Source organism: Coregonus lavaretus, assembly GCF_964263955.1.
Source record: "Coregonus lavaretus genome assembly, chromosome: 35".
Taxonomy (NCBI): Eukaryota; Metazoa; Chordata; class Actinopteri; order Salmoniformes; family Salmonidae; genus Coregonus; species Coregonus lavaretus.
This window is the reverse complement of record NC_140022.1, coordinates 1,520,780-1,545,493: the sequence shown is the minus strand read 5'-3', so window position 1 is coordinate 1,545,493 and position 24,714 is coordinate 1,520,780. Positions and strand designations below refer to the sequence as shown.

Sequence of the window (24,714 nt, the reverse complement as noted above, 5' to 3'; positions counted from 1 at the left end):
AAACTAGACGTTGAACTGACGTCAGTGCCCAGTTGGACATTTGTGGTTCTGGTGAGATCCCGACAGACAGAGTAGACCATGGCATCCTGACTATACAGGACAAGCAGCACATGTGAAAATACCTCTCATACTCCCAGTGAGCACTCCCAGCTGTTCCCAAGTACCACATGCTGTCTGGCTGCTACTGGGGGTTCAACAATAGCTCAGTCCTACTGCACCAGAGACCACAGCCGAGCAGAGTAGAGCACAGAGAAGCAGATAGAGACAATGTTGGGATAGGATCTACTCTGTTACAAGATTATACTGAGGCCCAGTGTAGAGCAGAGCAGAGCAGAGTAGAGTAAAACAGAGTAGAAAAGAGTAGATTAGAGTAGAGTAGAGAAGAACAGAGTAGAACAGAAGAGAGAGCAGAGCAGGGAGAGGACTCTGAAAGTTTAGCCAACTGCCGTTATTTAAGAGATGATTTATTTGAAGGGACACACTCTTCTTGTTGGGATTCTGGTTGTTTTAACAGGTAAGTAAAACCTTTTTGTCATGCTTTATCTATTCCTTTTGTAATTTCCCAGGTTTTCTGATGTGTGTTACTTGTAATTTTTATTGATCAGAAACACTTTTTAAATGAATCACTTGTTATTCAACCCAAACTGAATAAACATATCAACATTGCAGAGTCAGTTTTGAGTCAGTCTTAAGTTAAACCAGAGAGGGCATGATTGACAGGTGCAAGTGCAGAGTCCCTCCTTCCATCTATAGCTGTGTGTAAATCTGAGCATGTCTGTTTTTTGCAACCAGAATGCAGAGCATGTTTTGAAGTGAGTTACAAAGTTACTTAAATGTATAACACTTTGTAGATATATATGATATGGCATTGATCTCCATACGTAAAACTTTCAATGGTAGAAGAGGGTGTAGTCAGTTAGTGGCTGTAACTTCTGTTCGTGTGCTTTTGCAAAACGGAAATGAGATGCCTGCTTCTTGAAGATAGGCCTACTTCCCAGAAATAAAATCTCAAGTGGATACGAGCACTCTTCATTTCCTGAAATCTTCTCCAGTACACACATCTAGAAGTCAGCCAGTAGAAGGTTAAAGGCAGTATGTGTCCCAGTGTCATAGTGTGGGTTTGGTGTTGGACTTATTGAAGAGTTTAACTGTACAAGAGTCTGAATACTATTTTTATGACATAGTTATCGTCAGCATCTATTTTAATGATTCATGAGTTATATAATGTGTGATAATGAGGTATATAATGTGTGATAATGAGGTATATAATGTGTGATAATGAGGTATATAACGTGTGATAATGAGGTATATAATGTGTGATAATGAGGTATATAATGTGTGATAATAAGGTATATAATGTGTGATAATGAGGTATATAATGTGTGATAATGAGGTATATAATGTGTGATAATGAGGTATATAATGTGTGATAATGAGGTATATAATGTGTGATAATAAGGTATATAATGTGTGATAATAAGGTATATAATGTGTGATAATGAGGTATATAATGTGTGATAATGAGGTATATAATGTGTGATAATAAGGTATATAATGTGTGATAATATCAACTTCCTAGTCTATAAACCTTGTGATAATTCAGAACACCTCTTAACTAACAGCATGGTCTCTAAAAATAGGAATGGCCATGGTGGATCATCTTTCCCAGCCTGATAAATGCTTGGTGGATGTGTCATGAATTCCCGCTGGTCCCCTTTGACTCAGCTGCTGTTTGCATAGTTGCTTTAGCCCCATCAGCGCTAAGCCGACACTACAACAAGTAGGCTTAAAGTATGCCTACTTACTTTAGAGAACTTATAAAGTATGGTCATTCACTTAAGATAATGAAGTTATATTTAGAGATAATGAATGTACATGTGTTTATACATGGTTGGATACAACATGGTTGAAACTGTAGTATAGTGGACTCTCATGAGTTCCCCATGTGCTTTTCTCAGATAGCAAATATATATTTGAGTGTGTGCGTGTGTGTGTGTGTGTGTGTGTGTGTGTGTGTGTGTGTGTGTGTGTGTGTGTGTGTGTGTGTGTGTGTGTGTGTGTGTGTGTGTGTGTGTACACATTAGATACAGCCTTGACTATTCATCTTTGGTGTGTGTGTGTTCCATGCAGGTTCAGCCAGGTGTTCAGAAGATGAGACTCGTCTGGTTAAAACCCTGTTCACCGGCTATAACAAGGTGGTCCGCCCTGTCAATCACTTCAAAGATCCAGTGGTGGTGACTGTAGGCTTGCAGCTCATCCAGCTCATTAGTGTGGTGAGGAATACATGACTAGTTAGGACTGGATCTTCTTCTTCTTCTTCTTCTTCTTATGCAATGTCTCTTCCCTTGTCTTTGCCAGGATGAAGTCAATCAAATTGTGACCAGCAATGTGCGGCTGAAACAGGTATGGTTTCTTACTGACCTACATGTGTTGTTCTTCTCAATGTAGTTGAGTTTTTGTTCTTCAATTTAAACCACACTTTTTTTGTGGTTCTGTTGTATTCAGATATGGGAGGTTCTGTTGTATTCAGATATGTGAGGACGTGAATCTGAAGGTTCTGTTGTATTTAGATATGGGAGGTTCTGTTGTATTCAGATATGTGAGGACGTGAATCTGAAGGTTCTGTTGTATTTAGATATGGGAGGTTCTGTTGTATTCAGATATGGGAGGTTCTGTTGTATTCAGATATGGGAGGACGTGAATCTGAAGGTTCTGTTGTATTTAGATATGGGAGGTTCTGTTGTATTCAGATATGGGAGGTTCTGTTGTATTCAGATATGGGAGGACGTGAATCTGAAGTGGAACCCTGATGATTATAATGGAATTAAGAAGATCAGAATCCCTTCCACAGACATCTGGCGTCCTGACCTCGTGCTCTATAACAAGTAAGGACAAGTCCATGCTTTTACCTTGACCAATATACAGTATTCATTGACTTGATAAGGCCTATTAGATATGACCTTTTCAGAAGTTAGTCTATTCCTGAAGTGCAGACAGTGATAGAGATCATAGGGGATTACATTTAAAGGCCCAGTGCAGTCAAAACATGATTTTTCTTTTATATATATGGAAAATCATGTTTTGACTGCAATGGGCCTACAAGCAGAAATTTCAGGCGGTCTTTTCAAACAACTCTTACACTAAAAGTGCATTATCATAATGTTCACAATTTCACAGTATAATTGCAATCTCATAGTGTGAAATTGTGAACATTATTATAATGCACATTTAGTGTAAAAGTTATTTGAAAAGACCACCTGAAATTTCTGCTTGTTCTGGTGGGGTGGAGTTTTGGCCTGCCTGTTGACATCACATCTCTGCCAATAACAGCTAGTTCAATATCCCCCTCCCATTCAGAACACTCTCAAACAGTCCAAGCTAAACTGTTGCTTGAGAAATTGCTCTTGCTAAGAAGCTATTTTTGTTTCTTTTTGACCATTTTAATTGAAAACAATCACAATAATGTACTTAATTGATACCAATGAATTATTTGATATTGAGATAAAAACGGCTGTATTTGGCCTTTAATATCCTAAAAAGGGGACCTGCGTGGTTCAGGTACCGGTTTCCCGACCGACATTTCCGCTTATAAATCTATCTGTGGATACCGTAGATCGAAGTGGCTCGCATTGAGTGATAGCCCTGGTTGCCACGGACACAGTAGTATTAAAAAAAAAAAATCCTGTATGATGTAGGACGTGAAATCTGAAACCACCTGAAGCTGGAATTTCCCTTTTACCATTTCATTCATTTTTCCGACTGTCCATCAACTCCCGGCTGAACCCTACATCACAGCCAAGGTCAAAGCACATGCCTGCAATCTTTACATCGTAGCGCAAAAGAGGGTGGTTTCATCATGGTAGCACATTCAGAGATCGATTTATAGCCATTAATCTAAAATAATTCATAGATTTTAAACAAAAAACACTTTCTGTTTGTCATAGATGGACAATATTAACATGAGATAAAAGGCGAGTTCCTAACGAGTTCAGTAAGCTAAACTAGAGCTCTGTGAGAAGTTCACAGCGATGGGGGCAGACGTTTTGACCAAGAAAATAGGCACATTTTCTCTAACACTAAACAAACAAATATGTATTTTACAGTTATAAGGAAGGTGAAATATTATAATTAGTCATTTTGTAATTTGATTATGCTATATTTAGAAAGCATATAAGTCATTTCAAGCCTTATTCATACAGTTTTGTTGAATAGGAAATACATCATATAAAATGTTTTATATTTTTATCATATTTGTACTGTGTACTGGAGCTTGTGTCCTCAAAAGTGACTACACCTCAGCAATTTATAACTATTTTTACCAGAAGGGTGAGATTTGAGCCTTTCTTTGAATATGCAGCATTAATACTTATTGTTTCTGGCCCTCTCATGAAATAATTACTTTTGGGGATTACCTAGATTACATTTTTTGATTACAATTAGTTACATTTAACTGGTTGCCTTTAAACTACCTCAGCTATTGTTTATCACCCCTGGAATAGCATTTTTGGCATTCTCACCCCTGGTTATCTAATCAGGCTAATACAATTCCCCATAGGAATCTATTGATTCTGATGCTAACGTGTCAATTTATCCCTGCAGTGCAGATGGAGACTTTGGTTAGCTTAGCAGGCTAACGCAAGACCCCATAGGAATCCATTGACTCCGATGCTAACGTGTCAATCCTCTCCACTTCCTGCAGTGCAGATGGAGACTTTGCCATCGTCCATGAGACCAAGGTGCTGCTGGAGCACACAGGTATGATCACCTGGACCCCTCCGGCCATCTTTAAGAGCTACTGTGAGATCATCGTGCTTCACTTCCCCTTCGACCTGCAGAACTGCAGTATGAAGTTGGGGACATGGACCTACGACGGCAACCTGGTAGTGGTCAACCCGGTAAGAAGTTTGAAAAGCAGTATATGCACATCCAAAAAGCACATCTGAAAATGTTCCAGGTCCGGGGTGCAAAACAATCCCATGAAAAGGAGTTGAAATAGAAACAATCCCATAAAAGGAGTTGAAATAGAAACAATCCCATGAAAAGGAGTCAAAATAGAAACAATCCCATGAAAATGAGTTGAAATAGAAACAATCCCATGAAAAGGAGCTGAAATAGAAACAATCCCATGAAAAGGAGCTGAAATAGAAACAATCCCATGAAAAGGAGCTGAAATAGAAACAATCCCATGAAAAGGAGCTGAAATAGAAACAATCCCATGAAAAGGAGCTGAAATAGAAACAATCCCATGAAAAGGAGTCAAAATAGAAACAATCCCATTAAAAGGAGTTGAAATAGAAACAATCCCATGAAAAGGAGTCAAAATAGAAACAATCCCATGACAGGGAGTCGAAATAATAATAATAATAATATGCCATTTAGCAGACGCTTTCATCCAAAGTGACTTACAGTCATGTGTGCATACATTTTTACGTATGGGTGGTCCCGGGGATCGAACCCATTACCCTGGCGTTACAAGCGCCATGCTCTACCAATTGAGCTACAGAGGACCACAGTTGAAATAGAAACAATCCCATGAAAAGGAATAGAAATAGCCGCACCCTTTTAACCAGCCTCTCCAACATAACGTGTGTTTGTGTATATGAGTGTGTGTATGTCGGAGGGGTTGGGGAAAAAATAACTGTCATCCCATATGGACTAATACAGTTTATCTTAATTGAACCAGTAAAGTAGTGACCCTAGCCCTGTACCCGTCCCCTGTCCCCCTTCTAGGACAACGACCGGCCTGACCTGAGTAACTTCATGGAGAGTGGTGAGTGGGTCATGAAGGACTATAGGAGCTGGAAACACTGGGTGTACTACGCCTGCTGCCCTGACACGCCCTACCTGGATATCACCTACCACTTCCTGATGCTGAGGCTGCCTCTCTACTTCATCGTCAACGTCATCATCCCCTGCATGCTGTTCTCCTTCCTGACTGGACTGGTCTTCTACCTCCCCACTGACTCCGGTAGGTATGCTGTTCTCCTTCCTGACTGGACTGGTCTTCTACCTCCTGACTGACTCTGGTAGAGATTCTGTTCTCCTTCCTGACTGGACTGGTCTTCTACCTCCTGACTGACTCTGGTAGGCCCGCTGTTTTCCTTCCTGACTGGACTGGTCTTCTACCTACTGACTGGTAGGCATGATATTTTCCTTCCTGACTGGACTGGTCTTCTACCTACTGACTAACTCTGGTAGGCATGATGTTCCCCTTCCTGACTGGACTGTCTTCTACCTCCTGACTGACTGGTAGAGATTATGTTCTCCTTCCTGACTGGACTGGTCTTCTACCTCCCCACTGACTCTGGTAGGGATGCTGTTCTCCTTCCTGACTGGACTGGTCTTCTACCTACTGACTGGTAGGCATGATATTCTCCTTCCTGACTGGACTGGTCTTCTACCTCCTGACTGACTCTGGTAGGGATGCTGTTCTCCTTCCTGACTAGACTGGTCTTCTACCTCCTGACTGGTAGGGATGCTGTTCTCCTTCCTGACTGGACTGGTCTTCTACCATGATCTCGCTATCATGGTTGACAACTCCGTTGTGTCCTCCTCCCAGAGTGCAAAGAGCCTTGGCGTGACCCTGGACAACACCCTGTCGTTCTCCGTTAAGATCAAGGCGGTGACCCGATCCTGTAGGTTCATGCTCTACAACATTCGCAGAGTACGACCCTGCCTTACACAGGAAGCGGCACAGGTCCTAATCCAGGCACTTGTCATCTCCCGTCTGGATTACTGCAACTTGCTTATGGCTTGGCTCCTTGCCTGTGCCATTAAACCCCTACAACTCATCCAGAACGCCGCAGCCCGTCTGGTGTTCAACCTTCCCAAGTTCTCTCACGTCACCCCGCTCCTCCGCACACTCCACTGGCTTCCAGTTGAAGCTCGCATCTGCTATAAGACCATGGTGCTTGCCTACGGAGCTGTGAGGGGAACGGCACCTCCGTACCTTCAGGCTCTGATCAGTCCCTACACCCAAACGAGGGCATTGCGAGGCATTCTGTTCTCCTTCCTGACTGGACTGGTCTTCTACCTCCTGACTGGTAGGCATGCTGTTCTCCTTCCTGACTGGACTGGTCTTCTACCTCTTGACTCTGGTAGGCCTGCTGAAAATTCAAATTCACATAGAATAAAAAAAATCCCAACATTTACATATAACAACTATCCCTACAAGCCGTGAACCAACTCTCCTTGGGTCTGTTGAACGTTTACACAAAGGCAGTAATAGTTTTTCAATAGATAGTCCTCGAGTGTTACCAGCTGTTTGAATTGATCAAATGTGTAAATGGTTTTAGAGTAGTTATGCTGCATTATACATCGTGTGGGTCTAATCCTGAATGCTGATTGGTTAAAACCGCATTCCAGCCGATGTCTATTCCACAAATTGCCACCTGCTAAATCTATTACATTAAAATGCCTATTTACTCTGTTCCATCTGATTTCCCAATCCACTGTCTCATCAGCCCAGCCAGGCAATTTATACACTTGATATCCACTATAAAAAGCATCTAGACATTATCTCACATTTCTTTTAGACTAACATTTCGTTTTCAACAGCGGAGATATATATAAACCTTGCTGTCTGTCTCTCCAAAATTTGCAACATTGTTTCAACATTCAAATTCGATCTCCTGCTGTCTCATAGTTATGAACAACAGTGTCCTGACGAGTGAGCACATTTTCTATGCCAGGAGAAATCGCGCCTCATTGGCTAATTGTTATAGATGTATCCAAATAAATGTCAACAGCTTAAGCAAATGCAAATGCAGCTACTTTGCTGTTATTCTGGCTGCACTTTTTTAACGTGACTCTAAGTGAGCGGTAGTTGCCTGGCTGGCAAGCAAGGGATAACAACATTGCCAGCCAGTATGGCAATGGAACATTTAGAACGAACGACTGGGTCCATAGATATAGAACAAAAAGACTGAAGAATGGGTCACGTCCATAGATACAGAACAAAAAGACTGAACGACTGGGTCACGTCCATAGATATAGAACATAAAGACTGAACGACTGGGTCACGTCCATAGATATAGCACAAAAAGACTGAAGACTGGGTCCATAGATATAGAACATAAAGACTGAAGACAGGGTCCATAGATATAGAACATAAAGACTGAAGACTGGGTCACGTCCATAGATATAGAACATAAAGACTGAACGACTGGGTCACGTCCATAGATACAGAACAAAAAGGCTGAACGACTGGGTCGTGTCCATAGATACAGAACAAAAAGACTGAAGACTGGGTCACGTCCATAGATATAGAACATAAAGACTGAACGACTGGGTCGCGTCCATAGATACAGAACATAAAGACTGAACGACTGGGTCACGTCCATAGATATAGAACATAAAGACTGAACGACTGGGTCGCGTCCATAGATATAGAACATAAAGACTGAAGACTGGGTCACGTCCATAGATATAGAACATAAAGACTGAAGACTGGGTCACGTCCATAGATATAGAACATAAAGACTGAACGACTGGGTCGCGTCCATAGATATAGAACATAAAGACTGAAGACTGGGTCACGTCCATAGATATAGAACATAAAGACTGAACGACTGGGTCACGTCCATAGATATAGAACATAAAGACTGAACGACTGGGTCACGTCCATAGATATAGCACAAAAAGACTGAAGACTGGGTCCATAGATATAGAACATAAAGACTGAAGACTGGGTCCATAGATATAGAACATAAAGACTGAACGACTGGGTCACGTCCATAGATACAGAACATAAAGACTGAACGACTGGGTCACGTCCATAGATATAGAACATAAAGACTGAACGACTGGGTCGCGTCCATAGATATAGAACATAAAGACTGAACGACTGGGTCGGACTCGCGTCTCTAGTAACCCTAGGTGTGTGTCGGGACTATATATTGTGGAAGAATGAAATAGTATGAATAAATTAATCAAAATAACGTTTTAAATGAAAATATGTCAATCATTATTGGAATATGTTGGTAACCCGTTGTATAAAAGTGATAATGCCCTCGAAGCCGGTGTTTGGAGGATATATTGGCACGGGTGTTGTTAGGCCCGAGACGCATTATCACTTAAGTGTATTGTTGTGTTTGACTTCTCTAACCATGTCTCTGTAGGTAAGAAGATGATCCTGTCTATCTGTCCTGCTGTCTCCGACTGTGGTCTTGTTATTGTTGTTGTTGACTCCAGTGTCTCTGTTCCATACAGGTGAGAAGATGACCCTGTCTATCTCCGTCCTGCTGTCCCTCACTGTGTTTCTGCTGGTCATTGTGGAGCTCATCCCCTCCACCTCCAGTGCAGTGCCTCTCATTGGGAAGTACATGCTCTTCACCATGGTCTTCGTCATAGCCTCCATCGTCATCACCGTCATCGTCATCAACACACACCACCGCTCTCCCAGTACACACACCATGCCCCAGTGGGTCCGCAAGGTAGGTCAACCGACCGATCGATCAATAAATCAATCAGTCAGTCAATCAATCAATCAATCAATCAATCAATCAATCAAGTAGGTAGACTAGGTACAATGGACAAAATGAATGTCAGCACATCTCATTTATAATTTAGCGATGTCAGTACAACATCTAGTGGTGTCCTAGGTTTCAGACCCCTTAGTGTAATGGCTGTGACGTTGGACTGTCAGTTGAAGGGAAACAGGTCTGAGTCCTGGTCAGGCTCCCCCCAAATTCCCTGTGTATTCCTTTGGGCTTTGGGCTTTGGGCTTTGGGCTTTGGGGGTTTTCTCTTGCCTGCACTGCCACCTGGTGGTACTAATTCAGTATGTCATGTATTTTGTCAGGCGTTTGTGACATTCTGCTTTAGGCCATTTAGAGCAGTGGTTCCTAACCTTTTTCGGTTACTGTACCACCAACTGAATTCTGCTCTGCCCGAAGTACTCCTAAAGTACCCCCTCATGTACATTTGACCAGTAAGCCTATGGTCTCATGAATCTTCTCAGGTACCCCATGTGGAAAGGCCAAGTGCCCCCACGGGTCCTAGTACCCCTGGTTGGGAACCACTGATTTAGAACCCCTCAGCTCTCAGCAGCCTCTCTAGTGTGGTTCTGCTTTGAGAGACAGGAAGTAGTTAAGAGCAATCTGTCTGTCCTATTACTGACTTTAGCTGAATCATTTCAGTAATGCCATCCATGTCAGGTTTGTCAGTTTATCCATTGAGTACTCATGTTTTTATGGTTGATGTCGGTGATCTTGATTATCATGCAAAATATGTTAGTCCCTCAACACAATATTATGTGCTTTACAGTACTTTGTGTTACTCATGACAATGTATTTACAGTAATTGATGTACTGTACAGTACTTTTTGTTACTCTTTACAATGTATTTACAGTAATTGATGTACAGTACTTTGTGTTACACATGACATTTACATCATTTAGCAGACGCTCTTATCCAGAGTGACTTACAGTTAGTGAGTGCATAAATTTTTTTTCATACTGGTCCCCCGTGGGAAACGAACCCACAACCCTGGTGTTGCAAACGCCATGCTCTACCAATTGAGCTACAAGGGACTACACGGGACATGACAATATATTTACATTAATTGATGTACTCTACATGACATTGTGTTACTCATTACAATGTATTTTCCTAAATTCCAGATTTTCATCGACACCATCCCCAATTTCATGTTCTTCTCGACTATGAACCGTCCGTCCAGGGACAGGCAGGAGAAGAGGATCCTCCTGGCAGACTTTGACATTTCCGACATTTCGGGCAAGCCTGCCCCTGCCTCGGTCACCTTCCAGTCCCCCATCACCAAGAACTCGGACGTCCGCAGCGCCATTGAGGGGGTCAAGTACATCGCAGAGACCATGAAGTCTGATGAAGAGTCCAACAATGTAAGAATAAGAGCTCAGGAAGCATTTATAGAACTCATGTCTGAGTCTGTCTGTCTTTGTGCTGAGTCTGTCTGTCTTTGTGCTGAGTCTGTCTGTCTTTGTGCTGAGTCTGTCTGTCTTTGTGCTGAGTCTGTCTGTCTTTGAGCTGAGTCTGTCTGTCTTTGAGCTGAGTCTGTCTGTCTTTGTCTGTCTTTTTTCTGAGTCTGTCTGTCTTTGAGCTGAGTCTGTCTGTCTTTGTGCTGAGTCTGTCTGTCTTTGTGCTGAGTCTGTCTGTCTTTTTTCTGAGTCTGTCTGTCTTTGTGCTGAGTCTGTCTGTCTTTGTGCTGAGTCTGTCTTTGTGCTGAGTCTGTCTGTCTTTGTGTCTGTCTTTCGAGCTCTTCATGTTTTAATGTTGTGGAGGTAATACAAAAACAAATTCTCTTGAAAATGTTAAGGACTCAATTTTGACTCAACTCTCTCTCTACTCTCTCCTCACCTCACCTCTCTCTCTCTCTCTCTCTCTCTCTCTCTCTCTCTCTCTCTCTCTCTCTCTCTCTCTCTCTCTCTCTCTCTCCCCTCCTCTCTCTCTCCCCTCCTCTCTCTTCCCTCCTTTCTCTCTCCCGTACTCTCTCAGGCTGCTGAGGAGTGGAAGTTTGTAGCCATGGTCCTGGATCACATCTTGCTGTGTGTGTTCATGGCTGTGTGTATCATCGGCACCATGGGAGTGTTCGCTGGACGTCTCATCGAGCTGAGCATGCAGGGCTAAAGGAGAGGCCTACCTGGAGTCATCCTGGTTCTCCTGCTCGCTCTGACACCTGTCTGCTGTGCCTCTACTCCAAGTCATCTGGAAATTACAATCAATTGATTGACTGATTGGTTGGTTGGATTGTTGATTGAATGTAATTGGCCCTGTGAGGTGTTGTTATTGTCAGTCAGACTATTAAGCTTCTTTTCTGCATGGAGTTTACAGTTGGAAATTGACGTTAAAGGCTGTCAGCTGTCTGTGACTTGATGGATTCTGTTTAAGGAACGATGGTTAACCTACCTAACGAGGTGATTTCTTTATTTCTAACCATCGTTCCTCATGTGGAAGAAAGGATGCAGAGTATATTGTGGTTTAACAAACTCTGCATAACGGCTCTGATTGCGAGCCCTCTGGCACTCTTATGGCACTCTGCACTCTTATGGCAGTCTGGATGAGGGAGGTCACATTATGGAACTCTGGATGAGGGAGGTCACATTATGGAACTCTGGATGAGGGAGGTCACATTATGGAACTCTGGATGAGGGAGGTCACATTATGGAACTCTGGATGAGGGAGGGCACATTATGGAACTCTGGATGAGGGAGGTCATATTATGGAACTCTGGATGAGGGAGGTCACATTATGGCACTGTGGATGAGGGAGGTCACATTATGGCACTGTGGATGAGGGAGGGCACATTATGGGACTCTGGATGAGGGAGGTCACATTATGGAACTCTGGATGAGGGAGGTCACATTATGGCACTGTGGATGAGGGAGGTCACATTATGGGACTCTGGATGAGGGAGGTCACATTATGGCACTGTGGATGAGGGAGGGCACATTATGGGACTCTGGATGAGGGAGGTCATATTATGGGACTCTGGATGAGGGAGGTCACATTATGGCACTGTGGATGAGGGAGGTCACATTATGGAACTGTGGATGAGGGAGGTCACATTATGGAACTCTGGATGAGGGAGGTCACATTATGGCACTGTGGATGAGGGAGGTCACATTATGGGACTCTGGATGAGGGAGGTCACATTATGGAACTCTGAATGAGGGAGGTCATAAGGGACTGGTAATGCATCTCACCGTTGTTGCATAATCATTATTGACTATCAGAAGATCAGTTTGAATTAGTTTCTCAATGTTGATTTAGAAGTGGTCCAGTCTTGTGTATGGGCTGTGGCTTATTCAATAAAGATCACAGCGCTGAGAAACGACATGATGTTTTATCCTGTCCGATCTCAGTGATTTTTCTCCTCCTTCTGCCAAATGTCATCTTGGTTGTATTTTTAGATTTGGTTAGATGTGGAAAATATATAGTGAATAAAAATAAAATCTACTTCCAGATATGCTTGTCTTTTTGTATTTTTTCTACATTGACAGGGACTGCATACACTTTGGTTAGTAAAATAATTGTTCATGTCATCTTCTCCATTAAAAAGATAAACTATGTGCTAGGTCCTCTTTCTGTTGAATAAATGATTCAATTACCTTATTATTTTAGATTTTCCAATAGTCAACACGTTTCTGTTCTGTTTTATTCTCATCAGTAAACTTCTTTATACACAGCACCAGCTGTCCATAAACTTGGACAAGTTGAACATCTGGAAATATTGCATCACTGCAAAGGCCCCGGATTGGAGAGAGAGAAGCATAAAATTCTCCCCGTTGGTTTTACGAAAACAATCTCTCGAGCGACATGACAAATACAACGCTCGAAGATTTGGACAGAAACATAAGTTATTGTTGAATGGCAGATTGATAAAACATGAAATTACATTCTTGATTGTATGCAAATAATTTAAAAGTTCCGGGTACAATGTGGAAATCCCGATGAAGCGGAAATCCTGAGCTAAAGTTGTGTTTACGGCGAAGGAGTGGCTCATACCGTCTCCAGAAGTAAGTCGATATTTATGTTATGTTGAATTTCAGTACTAGATAGATTTTTTAAAGTTTTAGGCATTAAAATATAATTACGCAAATAACTGCATTTCAAAACATGTTTGCAATGGATGGGATGGCAGCAGCAACACCTTGAGTGTTCACATCTGTTGCGACACCCTTGCTCATATATATATTTTTTGAGGTCAAATGGCAACATGATAGCGTTATGTTATGATATCTCTCTTTTTATGTATTATTTCCATTTGTTTTGAGTTGTTTCAGATGACATCATGCATTATTCTCCGGTTGGTGGTTATGTAGTCTGCATTGCATGGCTGCATGATGAAAAAAAAGCCTCAATTGAGTTAAAAAATAATTGAGTTATTGCTATACAGTAGCGTTCATTATGTAGCCTGTGGTCATGGATTTTGGGCAGCTCACACAGTCAGTCAGGATAGCTCATGTACACACACACACACTCACACACATACACATACACACACACTCTACGTAGAGTGCAGTAAACCAATATCTGTTTATTCCGTACCAAACATACACTGCAGTGTTTGGTCCTGCATGGTTTAGTGCTTTACGATTCACATCGCAGACAGCTTTTGGACTTTTGTGGAGTCACTCATCACTGTAGCCAAGGAATGTAGACTTTCCCACAGCTCTGAAATGTCATCTGAGGCATTAATTCAATGACATAGTACGTCCCAAATGGCACACTATTCCCTATATAGTGCACTATGTTTGACCAGGGTCCATATGGTCTGGTCAAAAGTAGTGCGCTATGTAGGGAATAGGGTGCTGTTTGGAACGCAGCCCATACTGCACATTCTCCTGGCTACTGTAGAACTAGCAAAGGTACTCCGTTATCTGTCAATGATAATGCACGTACAGTAAACACACACACACACTCATTCAAACCTGGAATCCTAAACAAAACTTTGTTGAACTGTGTTTTTAGTATTAACATTCCACAGTGGTAAACTGGCAAACATTGACCAGACCTTGTGTTCTCTCGTTGCCTGAGGAACCTTGTTTAGAGTTATGTGTTCTCTAGAGGCTGTCCCTGTTCTGTTACAGTACTGAACCTTGTTTAGAGTTTAGTCTTCCCTGTTCTGTTACAGTACTGAACCTTGTTTAGAGTTTAGTCTTCCCTGTTCTGTTACAGTACTGAACCTTGTTTAGAGTTTAGTCTTCCCTGTTCTGTTACAGTACTGAACCTTGTTTAGAGTTTAGTCTTCCCTGTTCTGTTACAGTACTGAACCTTGTTTAGAGTTTAGTCTTCCCTGTTCTGTTACAGTACTGAACCTTGTTTAGAGTTTAGTCTTCCATGGTCTGTTACAGTACTGAACCTTGTTTAGAGTTTAGTCTTCCCTGTTCTGTTACAGTACTGAACCTTGTTTAGAGTTTAGTCTTCCCTGTTCTGTTACAGTACTGAACCTTGTTTAGAGTTTAGTCTTCCCTGGTCTGTTACAGTACTGAACCTTGTTTAGAGTTTAGTCTTCCCTGTTCTGTTACAGTACTGAACCTTGTTTAGAGTTTAGTCTTCCCTGGTCTGTTACAGTACTGAACCTTGTTTAGAGTTTAGTCTTCCATGGTCTGTTACAGTACTGAACCTTGTTTAGAGTTTAGTCTTCCCTGGTCTGTTACAGTACTGAACCTTGTTTAGAGTTTAGTCTTCCCTGTTCTGTTACAGTACTGAACCTTGTTTAGAGTTTAGTCTTCCATGGTCTGTTACAGTACTGAACCTTGTTTAGAGTTTAGTCTTCCCTGGTCTGTTACAGTACTGAACCTTGTTTAGAGTTTAGTCTTCCCTGTTCTGTTACAGTACTGAACCTTGTTTAGAGTTTAGTCTTCCCTGGTCTGTTACAGTACTGAACCTTGTTTAGAGTTTAGTCTTCCCTGGTCTGTTACAGTACTCTCATTCCTCACACCAGGAGGTAAGCAGCCAAACTGGGATGAACATTGTGGATGGAAAGCTGGAGGGTGACTGCATGTTTCAGAGATCTACTGTAAATGGCAAGATCTTTGTCTCCAGAGCTATAACACAGAGTTTTAAAATGGCTTCATGTAATCTCTGGCTATGAGAGTGAGCCTCTCGTCCTGCAGTAGACAGGTCTGCAGAGAAGAGAGGCAGCTTCCTTCACTTCCTGTGTAATCAACCCATGTGACCAACTTAGCTCAAGCACATGGCGGTAAGGGTGTTTGTGGGCAATATTCATATTCACTTCAGCTTCCTCATAGTCTGAACAAGGAGGCAGTGACATTCATACTCACAAGGCATACTGAGTATAGAAAACATTAACAACATGACAGATTGACCAAGTGAATCCAGCTGAAAGCTATGATCCCTTATTGATGTCACTTGTTAAATCCACTTCAATCAGTGTAGATGAAGGGGAGGAGACCGGTTAAACAAGGATTTTTAAGCCTTGAGACAATAGAGACATGGATTGTGTATGTGTGCCATTCAGAGGTTGAATGGCCAAGACAAAATATGTAAGTGTCTTTGAACAGGGTATGGTAGTATGTGCCAGGCGCACCGGTTTGGGTCAAGAACTGCAACGCTGCTGGGTTTTTCCACGCACAGTTTCTCGTGTGTATCAAGAATGGTCCACCAACCAAAGGACATCCAGCCAACTTGACACAACTGTGGGAAGCATTGGAGTCAACATGGGCCAGCATCCCCGTGGAACGCTTTCGACACCTTGTAGTCCATGCCCTGATGAATTGAGGCTGTTCTGAGGGCAAAGGTGGGGTGCAGTATTAGGAAGATGTTCCTAATGGTTGGTATACTCAGTGTAGAATACTGGTATAGGACACAATGCTGCTCATTGCTGGATGGAGAGGTAGCTGAATAGAATACAGTATCTGGAGCTGAATAGAGTACGGTATCTGGAGCTGAATAGAGTACGGTATCTGGAGCTGAGTAGAGTACGGTATCTGGAGCTGAATAGAGGACGGTATCTGGAGCTGAATAGAGTACAGTATCTGGAGCTGAATAGAGTACAGTATCTGGAGCTGAATAGAGGACGGTATCTGGAGCTGAATAGAGGACGGTATCTGGAGCTGAATAGAGTACAGTATCTGGAGCTGAATGGAGTACGGTATCTGGAGCTGAATAGAGGACGGTATCTGGAGCTGAATAGAGGACGGTATCTGGAGCTGAATAGAGTACAGTATCTGGAGCTGAATAGAGTACAGTATCTGGAGCTGAATGGAGTACGGTATCTGGAGCTGAATAGAATACAGTATCTGGAGCTGAATAGAGTACGGTATCTGGAGCTGAATAGAGTACAGTATCTGGAGCTGAATGGAGTACGGTATCTGGAGCTGAATAGAGGACGGTATCTGGAGCTGAATAGAGGACGGTATCTGGAGCTGAATAGAGTACAGTATCTGGAGCTGAATAGAGTACAGTATCTGGAGCTGAATGGAGTACGGTATCTGGAGCTGAATAGAATACAGTATCTGGAGCTGAATAGAGTACGGTATCTGGAGCTGAATAGAGTACAGTATCTGGAGCTGAATAGAATACAGTATCTGGAGCTGAATAGAGTACGGTATCTGGAGCTGAATAGAGTACAGTATCTGGAGCTGAATAGAGGACTGTATCTGGAGCTGAATAGAGTACGGTATCTGGAGCTGAATAGAGTACAGTATCCGGAGCTGAATAGAGTACAGTATCTGGAGCTGAATAGAGGACGGTATCTGGAGCTGAATAGAGGACGGTATCTGGAGCTGAATAGAGTACAGTATCTGGAGCTGAATGGAGTACGGTATCTGGAGCTGAATAGAATACAGTATCTGGAGCTGAATAGAGTACGGTATCTGGAGCTGAATAGAGTACAGTATCTGGAGCTGAATAGAGGACTGTATCTGAATAGAGTACGGTATCTGGAGCTGAATAGAGGACGGTATCTGGAGCTGAATAGAGTACAGTATCTGGATCTGAATAGAGTACAGTATCTGGAGCTGAATAGAGTACAGTATCTGGATCTGAATAGAGTACAGTATCTGGAGCTGAATAGAGTACAGTATCTGGAGCTGAATAGAGTACAGTATCTGGAGCTGAATAGAGTACAGTATCTGGAGCTGAATAGAGTACGGTATCTGTGTGTCTATGAGTTGTTTGGACTGTGGCATCTGAGTCAAAGCAGTAGGCTACACAATGCAAAGGGGGGGGGGGGGGGGGTGTATGACAGAGTTGAAAGAGAGGAAGTATGACTGAATGCTGAACACAGGAAGTGGTTCTGACTCTGAGTAAAGCTATTCTAGCAGGAGAGGAGAGCTCTCTCTCTCTCTCTCGACAGCAGCCAGCAGCAGCTCTCTGAAGACTCTCCTCTCCTCTATTTGCATCAGAAGACAGACTTCAGAGGGAGAGAGGAGAAGAATTAGCCCTGTGATGCTCACATGACGGTGTGACTGTGAGAGCCTTAGATGAGAGGTGAGGTTTTGACTTTAACAGGAGAGGACAAACTACATAGGGAGTGAGAGAGAGAGAGAGGGAGGGGAGTCGCCCTGTAAGTATTGTAAAACTGATACTCAGCTCAGACGACTGTGCGACTGTGAGAGAGAGATGAGAGGTTCTGTAGCTGTCTCACTGCTGCCCCTCTCTCTTCCCTGTTCGGTCATGACACAGCAAGATGAGGAAGTGAAATACGGTAGCATGGGGGTCGGACTAAATGTGGAACTGTGACTTCTCTAATGTGTAAAGAGTGCTAGGAAGGGAAACTAATTAAGGAAGTTAACACCTACCGCTGTAACTGTGTGTGTACCATTTCTTTGCCTGTTTTTTGGAAGATTGATTTCGAGAGCTACCTAAGAGAATCTTAATTTGCTGTCACCATTCTGGGCACAACTTCCGTGAGTATATGTAATAGTTGTTTTATATATTGTGGTAATCCATTTGATACATTCATACAACATGTGATATTTTTCCATAGGCCTAGCTCAGCTCCTGTTCTTTCTATTTGGCAGAGATTTCTCCTCAGATTTCTCCTCAGTGTTGGTGTTCTGTTTGACAGCTATGTAATGGAGGAAAAGGGAATCATTGAAGTGTGAATTTGACTTGTGACTTTGTTTCCTGTCTTTCTGAGGAACATTAGTGGCTGCACTTTGCCAGAAATGTTGTTGATGTAGGCAGAACTTTCTTTAAAAGGATAGTTTGTTGATGTAGGCAGAACTGTCTTTTTAAAAGGATAGTTTGTTGATGTAGGCAGAACTGTCTTTTTAAAAGGATAGTTTGTTGATGTAGGCAGAACTGTCTTATGATTTTATTAGGATCCCCATTAGCCGACGCCAATGGTGACAGCTAGTCTTCCTGGGGTCTGACACGTAACGAAAAAGACCTTACAGACAAAAATACTTTACAATTGACATACATTTAAAACATCAACATAGACATTATAGACTTCTATATAAAAACATTCACTACAACTAAAGACACATGTACACACATAGAAAAAAGAAACAATACAACTAAAGAATAATTGTGTGTGTGAGCGCTCATCCACCAGTACATACACATATTTGGTCACATGGGGGAGAGGCGTTGTGCCATGAGGTGTTGCTTTATTAGTTTTTTTAAACCAGGTTTGCTGTTCACTTGCTCTATATGAGACGGAAGGGAGTTCCATGTAATCATGGCTCTGTATAATACTGTACGTTTCCTAGAATTTGTTCTGGACCTGGGGACTGTGAAGCGCAATGACTAGAAGTCAACGGGAACAGCTATCATGCTCGCGAAACGACCTCTAAGTTCCTTCACGCTCGACGCAGAGACTTAAAAAATGGTGTCCACGAGTTCATCTGACTCTGGGGAAGAAATTCCAAACTATCCCTGTTTTCAATCGTTAGACCAGTGGTCACCAACCGGTCAATCACGATGGACTGGTTGATCTCCAAGGCATTCCTAGTCGATCACCAAACGTTTCTGTAAAAAACAACGACGATAAAGCCTTTTTTTTTTTTGCTCTGTTGGCGTTAGGTGCACTTGATTCAGCAGCCCGGGAAGGCAAAGTGTTCCCATTTTGAATCATTTCATGTGTCTGAAGGTAGAACTCTGCCTACCCGGCAGGCCCAGAGAGCAAATCAAGTGCACTTACAGGCCTACCGCTGGTCAATCAGATAGCTCAGATTACCATGTCTGCACAGTTTCCTCGAGCCATAGACCTGTAAAAAGAAGCCTCGAACGCACAGCAAAGTTGATAATGTGAGATTTCAAAACGTTTAAAACCATGACTAGAGAGAGACTCAACGAATACAGCAAAGAGCTGCTGTTGTTATGAGTAACTTCCTGTTTAAGTTGTTATTCAACACTGTGTCAACACTTTGTTCAACACTTTGTTCAACACTTTTACAAGCCATAAAATGAGCGTTCTCCCTACTTCCACACACACTACAACCAGCACTGAAGCTGCAATGAATGAGTATAGCAAAGTGTTTCAATAAGCTTGCTTTGTTATTATTAGCGGCTTGTGTATCTTTTAATATCGAGGGATATTTCACTTTCTCTGGTCATTGGAGTAACAACAGGAACTGGTGCATGAGGCAGAAATTAATTAGACTTAAAGCTGCAATATATAACGTTTTAGGTGACCCGACCAAATTCACATAGAAATGTGTTTTTATAGATCTGTCATTGTCATTGAAAGCAAGTCTAAGAAGCGGTAGATCTGTTCTATGTGCTCTTTCTGTGCTTCCCATTCTTAGTTTTTGCGTCTTACTTTCGGTTTTGTACACCAGCTGAAAAAATACAGTATTTTTGGTTATGGAAAATATATTTCACAGCGGTTTAGATAGTACAATGATTCTCTACACTATAATTGCTTGTTTTGTCACATAAACTGAAATAACTATTTAGAATTTTAGAAACCAGGAAATGGCGGAGCGATTTCTGCATAGTGCATCTTTTAAGTTTCGTCATCAGCTGGAAGACTGCGTTTTCTCAGAGGAGGGAGGGAGAGAGGAGAGACGGTGAGTCAGGTGAGAGGCAGCCTCACCGCTGCTCCCTCCCTCCCCTCAGACTGACCATCAGATGCATCACATCAGTCCAGTAAAATAAGGAAGTAAATGATTATGCCTCACAAGTTATACAACCAATGATATGTTACCAGTGTGATCATATACAGTACCGCAAATGTTGAAATATCATTTCTAAATGGTCTGAGAAGGACAACATTGGCAGGGCAATTCAAGCATAGCCAATATGCAGTGATGATGCATTGGGCCTATAGCTTACTGCACAAACCTCATTGCTACATAACTGTTTTTAATTGGTTAATGTTGCATAGGCTTGTGTTTTTTAAGTCATGTTTTAAAAAATATCTGAGTGGTAGATCTCTTGCATTTTGCCTCAAAGTGATCTTGACTCAGAAAAGGCTGATGACCTCTGCCTTAGACTAATTACCTCAGTGTGGAAGTTGAGTGGGAAGTGTGCATCCTCTGCCCTTCTTCTAGGAATGTCTTGTAATGTTGTATAGGTTTTATTTAAAGTCTCCTCTGTGTGGGTCAGCATTGTCTGGTAATGTTGTATAGGTTTTATTTAAAGTCTCCTCTGTGTGGGTCAGCATTGTCTGGTAATGTTGTATAGGTTTTATTTAAAGTCTCCTCTGTGTGGGTCAGCATTGTCTGGTAATGTTGTATAGGTTTTATTTAAAGTCTCCTCTGTGTGGGTCAGCATTGTCTGGTAATGTTGAATAGGTTTTATTTAAAGTCTCCTCTGTGTGGGTCAGCATTGTCTGGTAATGTTGAATAGGTTTTATTTAAAGTCTCCTCTGTGTGGGTCAGCATTGTCTGGTAATGTTGTATAGGTTTTATTTAAAGTCTCCTCTGTGTGGGTCAGCATTGTCTGGTAATGTTGTATAGGTTTTATTTAAAGTCTCCTCTGTGTGGGTCAGTATTGTCTGGTAATGTTGTATAGGTTTTATTTAAAGTCTCCTCTGTGTGGGTCAGTATTGTCTGGTAATGTTGTATAGGTTTTATTTAAAGTCTCCTCTGTGTGGGTCAGTATTGTCTGGTAATGTTGTATAGGTTTTATTTAAAGTCTCCTCTGTGTGGGTCAGTATTGTCTGGTAATGTTGTATAGGTTTTATTTAAAGTCTCCTCTGTGTGGGTCAGTATTGTCTGGTAATGTTGTATAGGTTTTATTTAAAGTCTCCTCTGTGTGGGTCAGCATTGTCTGGTAATGTTGTATAGGTTTTATTTAAAGTCTCCTCTGTGTGGGTCAGTATTGTCTGGTAATGTTGTATAGGTTTTATTTAAAGTCTCCTCTGTGTGGGTCAGTATTGTCTGGTAATGTTGTATAGGTTTTATTTAAAGTCTCCTCTGTGTGGGTCAGTATTGTCTGGTAATGTTGTATAGGTTTTATTTAAAGTCTCCTCTGTGTGGGTCAGCATTGTCTGGTAATGTTGTATAGGTTTTATTTAAAGTCTCCTCTGTGTGGGTCAGTATTGTCTGGTAATGTTGTATAGGTTTTATTTAAAGTCTCCTCTGTGTGGGTCAGTATTGTCTGGTAATGTTGTATAGGTTTTATTTAAAGTCTCCTCTGTGTGGGTCAGTATTGTCTGGTAATGTTGTATAGGTTTTATTTAAAGTCTCCTCTGTGTGGGTCAGCATTGTCTGGTAATGTTGTATAGGTTTTATTTAAAGTCTCCTCTGTGTGGGTCAGTATTGTCTGGTAATGTTGTATAGGTTTTATTTAAAGTCTCCTCTGTGTGGGTCAGTATTGTCTGGTAATGTTGTATAGGTTTTATTTAAAGTCTCCTCTGTGTGGGTCAGTATTGTCTGGTAATGTTGTATAGGTTTTATTTAAAGTCTCCTCTGTGTGGGTCAGCATTGTCTGGTAATGTTGTATAGGTTTTATTTAAAGTCTCCTCTGTGTGGGTCAGTATTGTCTGGTAATGTTGTATAGGTTTTATTTAAAGTCTCCTCTGTGTGGGTCAGTATTGTCTGGTAATGTTGTATAGGTTTTATTTAAAGTCTCCTCTGTGTGGGTCAGTATTGTCTGGTAATGTTGAATAGGTTTTATTTAAAGTCTCCTCTGTGTGGGTCAGTATTGTCTGGTAATGTTGAATAGGTTTTATTTAAAGTCTCCTCTGTGTGGGTCAGTATTGTCTGGTAATGTTGTATAGGTTTTATTTAAAGTCTCCTCTGTGTGGGTCAGTATTGTCTGGTAATGTTGTATAGGTTTTATTTAAAGTCTCCTCTGTGTGGGTCAGTATTGTCTGGTAATGTTGTATAGGTTTTATTTAAAGTCTCCTCTGTGTGGGTCAGCATTGTCTGGTAATGTTGTATAGGTTTTATTTAAAGTCTCCTCTGTGTGGGTCAGTATTGTCTGGTAATGTTGTATAGGTTTTATTTAACGTCTCCTCTGTGTGGGTCAGTATTGTCTGGTAATGTTGTATAGGTTTTATTTAAAGTCTCCTCTGTGTGGGTCAGTATTGTCTGGTAATGTTGAATAGGTTTTATTTAAAGTCTCCTCTGTGTGGGTCAGTATTGTCTGGTAATGTTGTATAGGTTTTATTTAAAGTCTCCTCTGTGTGGGTCAGTATTGTCTGGTAATGTTGTATAGGTTTTATTTAAAGTCTCCTCTGTGTGGGTCAGCATTGTCTGGTAATGTTGTATAGGTTTTATTTAAAGTCTCCTCTGTGTGGGTCAGCATTGTCTGGTAATGTTGTATAGGTTTTATTTAAAGTCTCCTCTGTGTGGGTCAGTATTGTCACACCACTCTACTCTATCTATCGTCCTGTACAGGATGTTAGCTTAGCTACTCAGCACGGCTTCTCTCTGCCCAGACACACACACACACACACACACACACACACACACACACACCAAATGCATGCACAGACACAAACACACACACTCGGACACATGCACATGCTTACACTCATATATACACACACACACACTCCCGTATTATACTGTCCAGTTCTGTGAGAGAAGCAATCCCACCCACATCCCCTTTAGGTACAACAGGTCCCGGGGATGGGGGGTTTAAGATGTTTTTGGCAACGTCACCGGATGTCCTCTGCTCTGCCACTGCCACTATGCTCTCTCTCCAGTATTGCTATTCCTTTAACAAATGTTGTCATAAAGTTTTGAGAATAGTTTTGCTGAATTGAAGTAGAACCATAATGTAATGTGTGAACAGTGATGTTGTCTCCAGTCAGTTTATTCACCTCTTTAACTGCTAACGGTGGTGTGTGTGTTACTAAGTGTGTCTGCTGCTAACCCTAATGAGGTACCTTGCCGGGGGGGGGGGGGGGGTTCAAAGCGCAGCAGCCATTTTAATAGTGTCTAAACTGAAGCATATGTGTGTGTATTTATGTATGTGCACCCCCTACTTGTGCTACTTCAAAGTGTCCACAGTCCCACAGGAGGAGTCATGTGTCGCTAGCAGCAGTCCAACCCCAACCCTGACCAGGCTCCAGTCCAACCCCAACCCTAACCCTGACCAGGCTCCAGTCCAACCCCAACCCTGACCAGGCTCCAGTCCAACCCCAACCCTGGCCAGGCTCCAGTCCAACCCCAACCCTGACCAGGCTCCAATCCAACCCCAACCCTGACCAGGCTCCAGTCCAACCCCAACCCTGGCCAGGCTCCAGTCCAACCCCAACCCTGACCAGGCTCCAGTCCAACCCCAACCCTGACCAGGCTCCAGTCCAACCCCAACCCTGGCCAGGCTCCAGTCCAACCCCAACCCTGACCAGGCTCCAGTCCAACCCCAACCCTGGCCAGGCTCCAGTCCAACCCCAACCCTGACCAGGCTCCAGTCCAACCCCAACCCTGGCCAGGCTCCAGTCCAACCCCAACCCTGACCAGGCTCCAGTCCAACCCCAACCCTGACCAGGCTCCAGTCCAACCCCAACCCTGACCAGGCTCCAGTCCAACCCCAACCCTGGCCAGGCTCCAGTCCAACCCCAACCCTGACCAGGCTCCAGGCCAACCCCAACCCTGACCAGGCTCCAGTCCAACCCCAACCCTGACCAGGCTCCAGTCCAACCCCAACCCTGACCAGGCTCCAGTCCAACCCCAACCCTGGCCAGGCTCCAGTCCAACCACAACCCTGACCAGGCTCCAGGCCAACCCCAACCCTGACCAGGCTCCAGTCCAACCCCAACCCTGACCAGGCTCCAGTCCAACCCCAACCCTGACCAGGCTCCAGTCCAACCACAGCCCTGACCAGGCTCCAGGCCAACCCCAACCCTGACCAGGCTCCA

The 24,714-nt window shown here is 42.7% G+C and overlaps 2 protein-coding genes across 2 annotated transcripts in view; both read left to right on the top strand.

Moving 5' to 3' along the window:
• The first annotated feature begins 427 nt into the window (after positions 1 to 427).
• Positions 428 to 11,645, top strand: LOC311109805 (acetylcholine receptor subunit alpha). Its single transcript, XM_084152801.1, has 9 exons — positions 428 to 514; positions 2,131 to 2,273; positions 2,359 to 2,403; positions 2,776 to 2,885; positions 4,700 to 4,895; positions 5,731 to 5,968; positions 9,211 to 9,434; positions 10,622 to 10,861; positions 11,475 to 11,645. The coding sequence occupies exons 1-9, from the start codon at positions 460 to 462 to the stop codon at positions 11,604 to 11,606; spliced, it is 1,383 nt and encodes a 460-aa protein (XP_084008927.1). The 5' UTR covers positions 428 to 459; the 3' UTR covers positions 11,607 to 11,645.
• Positions 11,646 to 13,323: 1,678 nt separating this feature from the next.
• The window catches only part of wipf1b (WAS/WASL interacting protein family, member 1b), a 28,973-nt gene continuing 17,582 nt past the window's right edge, over positions 13,324 to 24,714 (top strand). The window contains exon 1 of the mRNA XM_084152799.1: positions 13,324 to 13,495. The gene's annotated coding sequence lies outside the window, so the exon portion shown is untranslated. The remainder of the gene's footprint in view (positions 13,496 to 24,714) is intronic.

Excerpts from the sequence above, each read along its gene's own strand:
- LOC311109805 (XM_084152801.1), top strand. The coding sequence starts at position 460 with ATGATTTATTTGAAGGGACACACTCTTCTTGTTGGGATTCTGGTTGTT. Across the intron at positions 5,969-9,210 it reads CTACCTCCCCACTGACTCCG|GTGAGAAGATGACCCTGTCT; the intron begins GTAGGTATGCTG and ends TGTTCCATACAG. Across the intron at positions 10,862-11,474 it reads CTGATGAAGAGTCCAACAAT|GCTGCTGAGGAGTGGAAGTT; the intron begins GTAAGAATAAGA and ends GTACTCTCTCAG.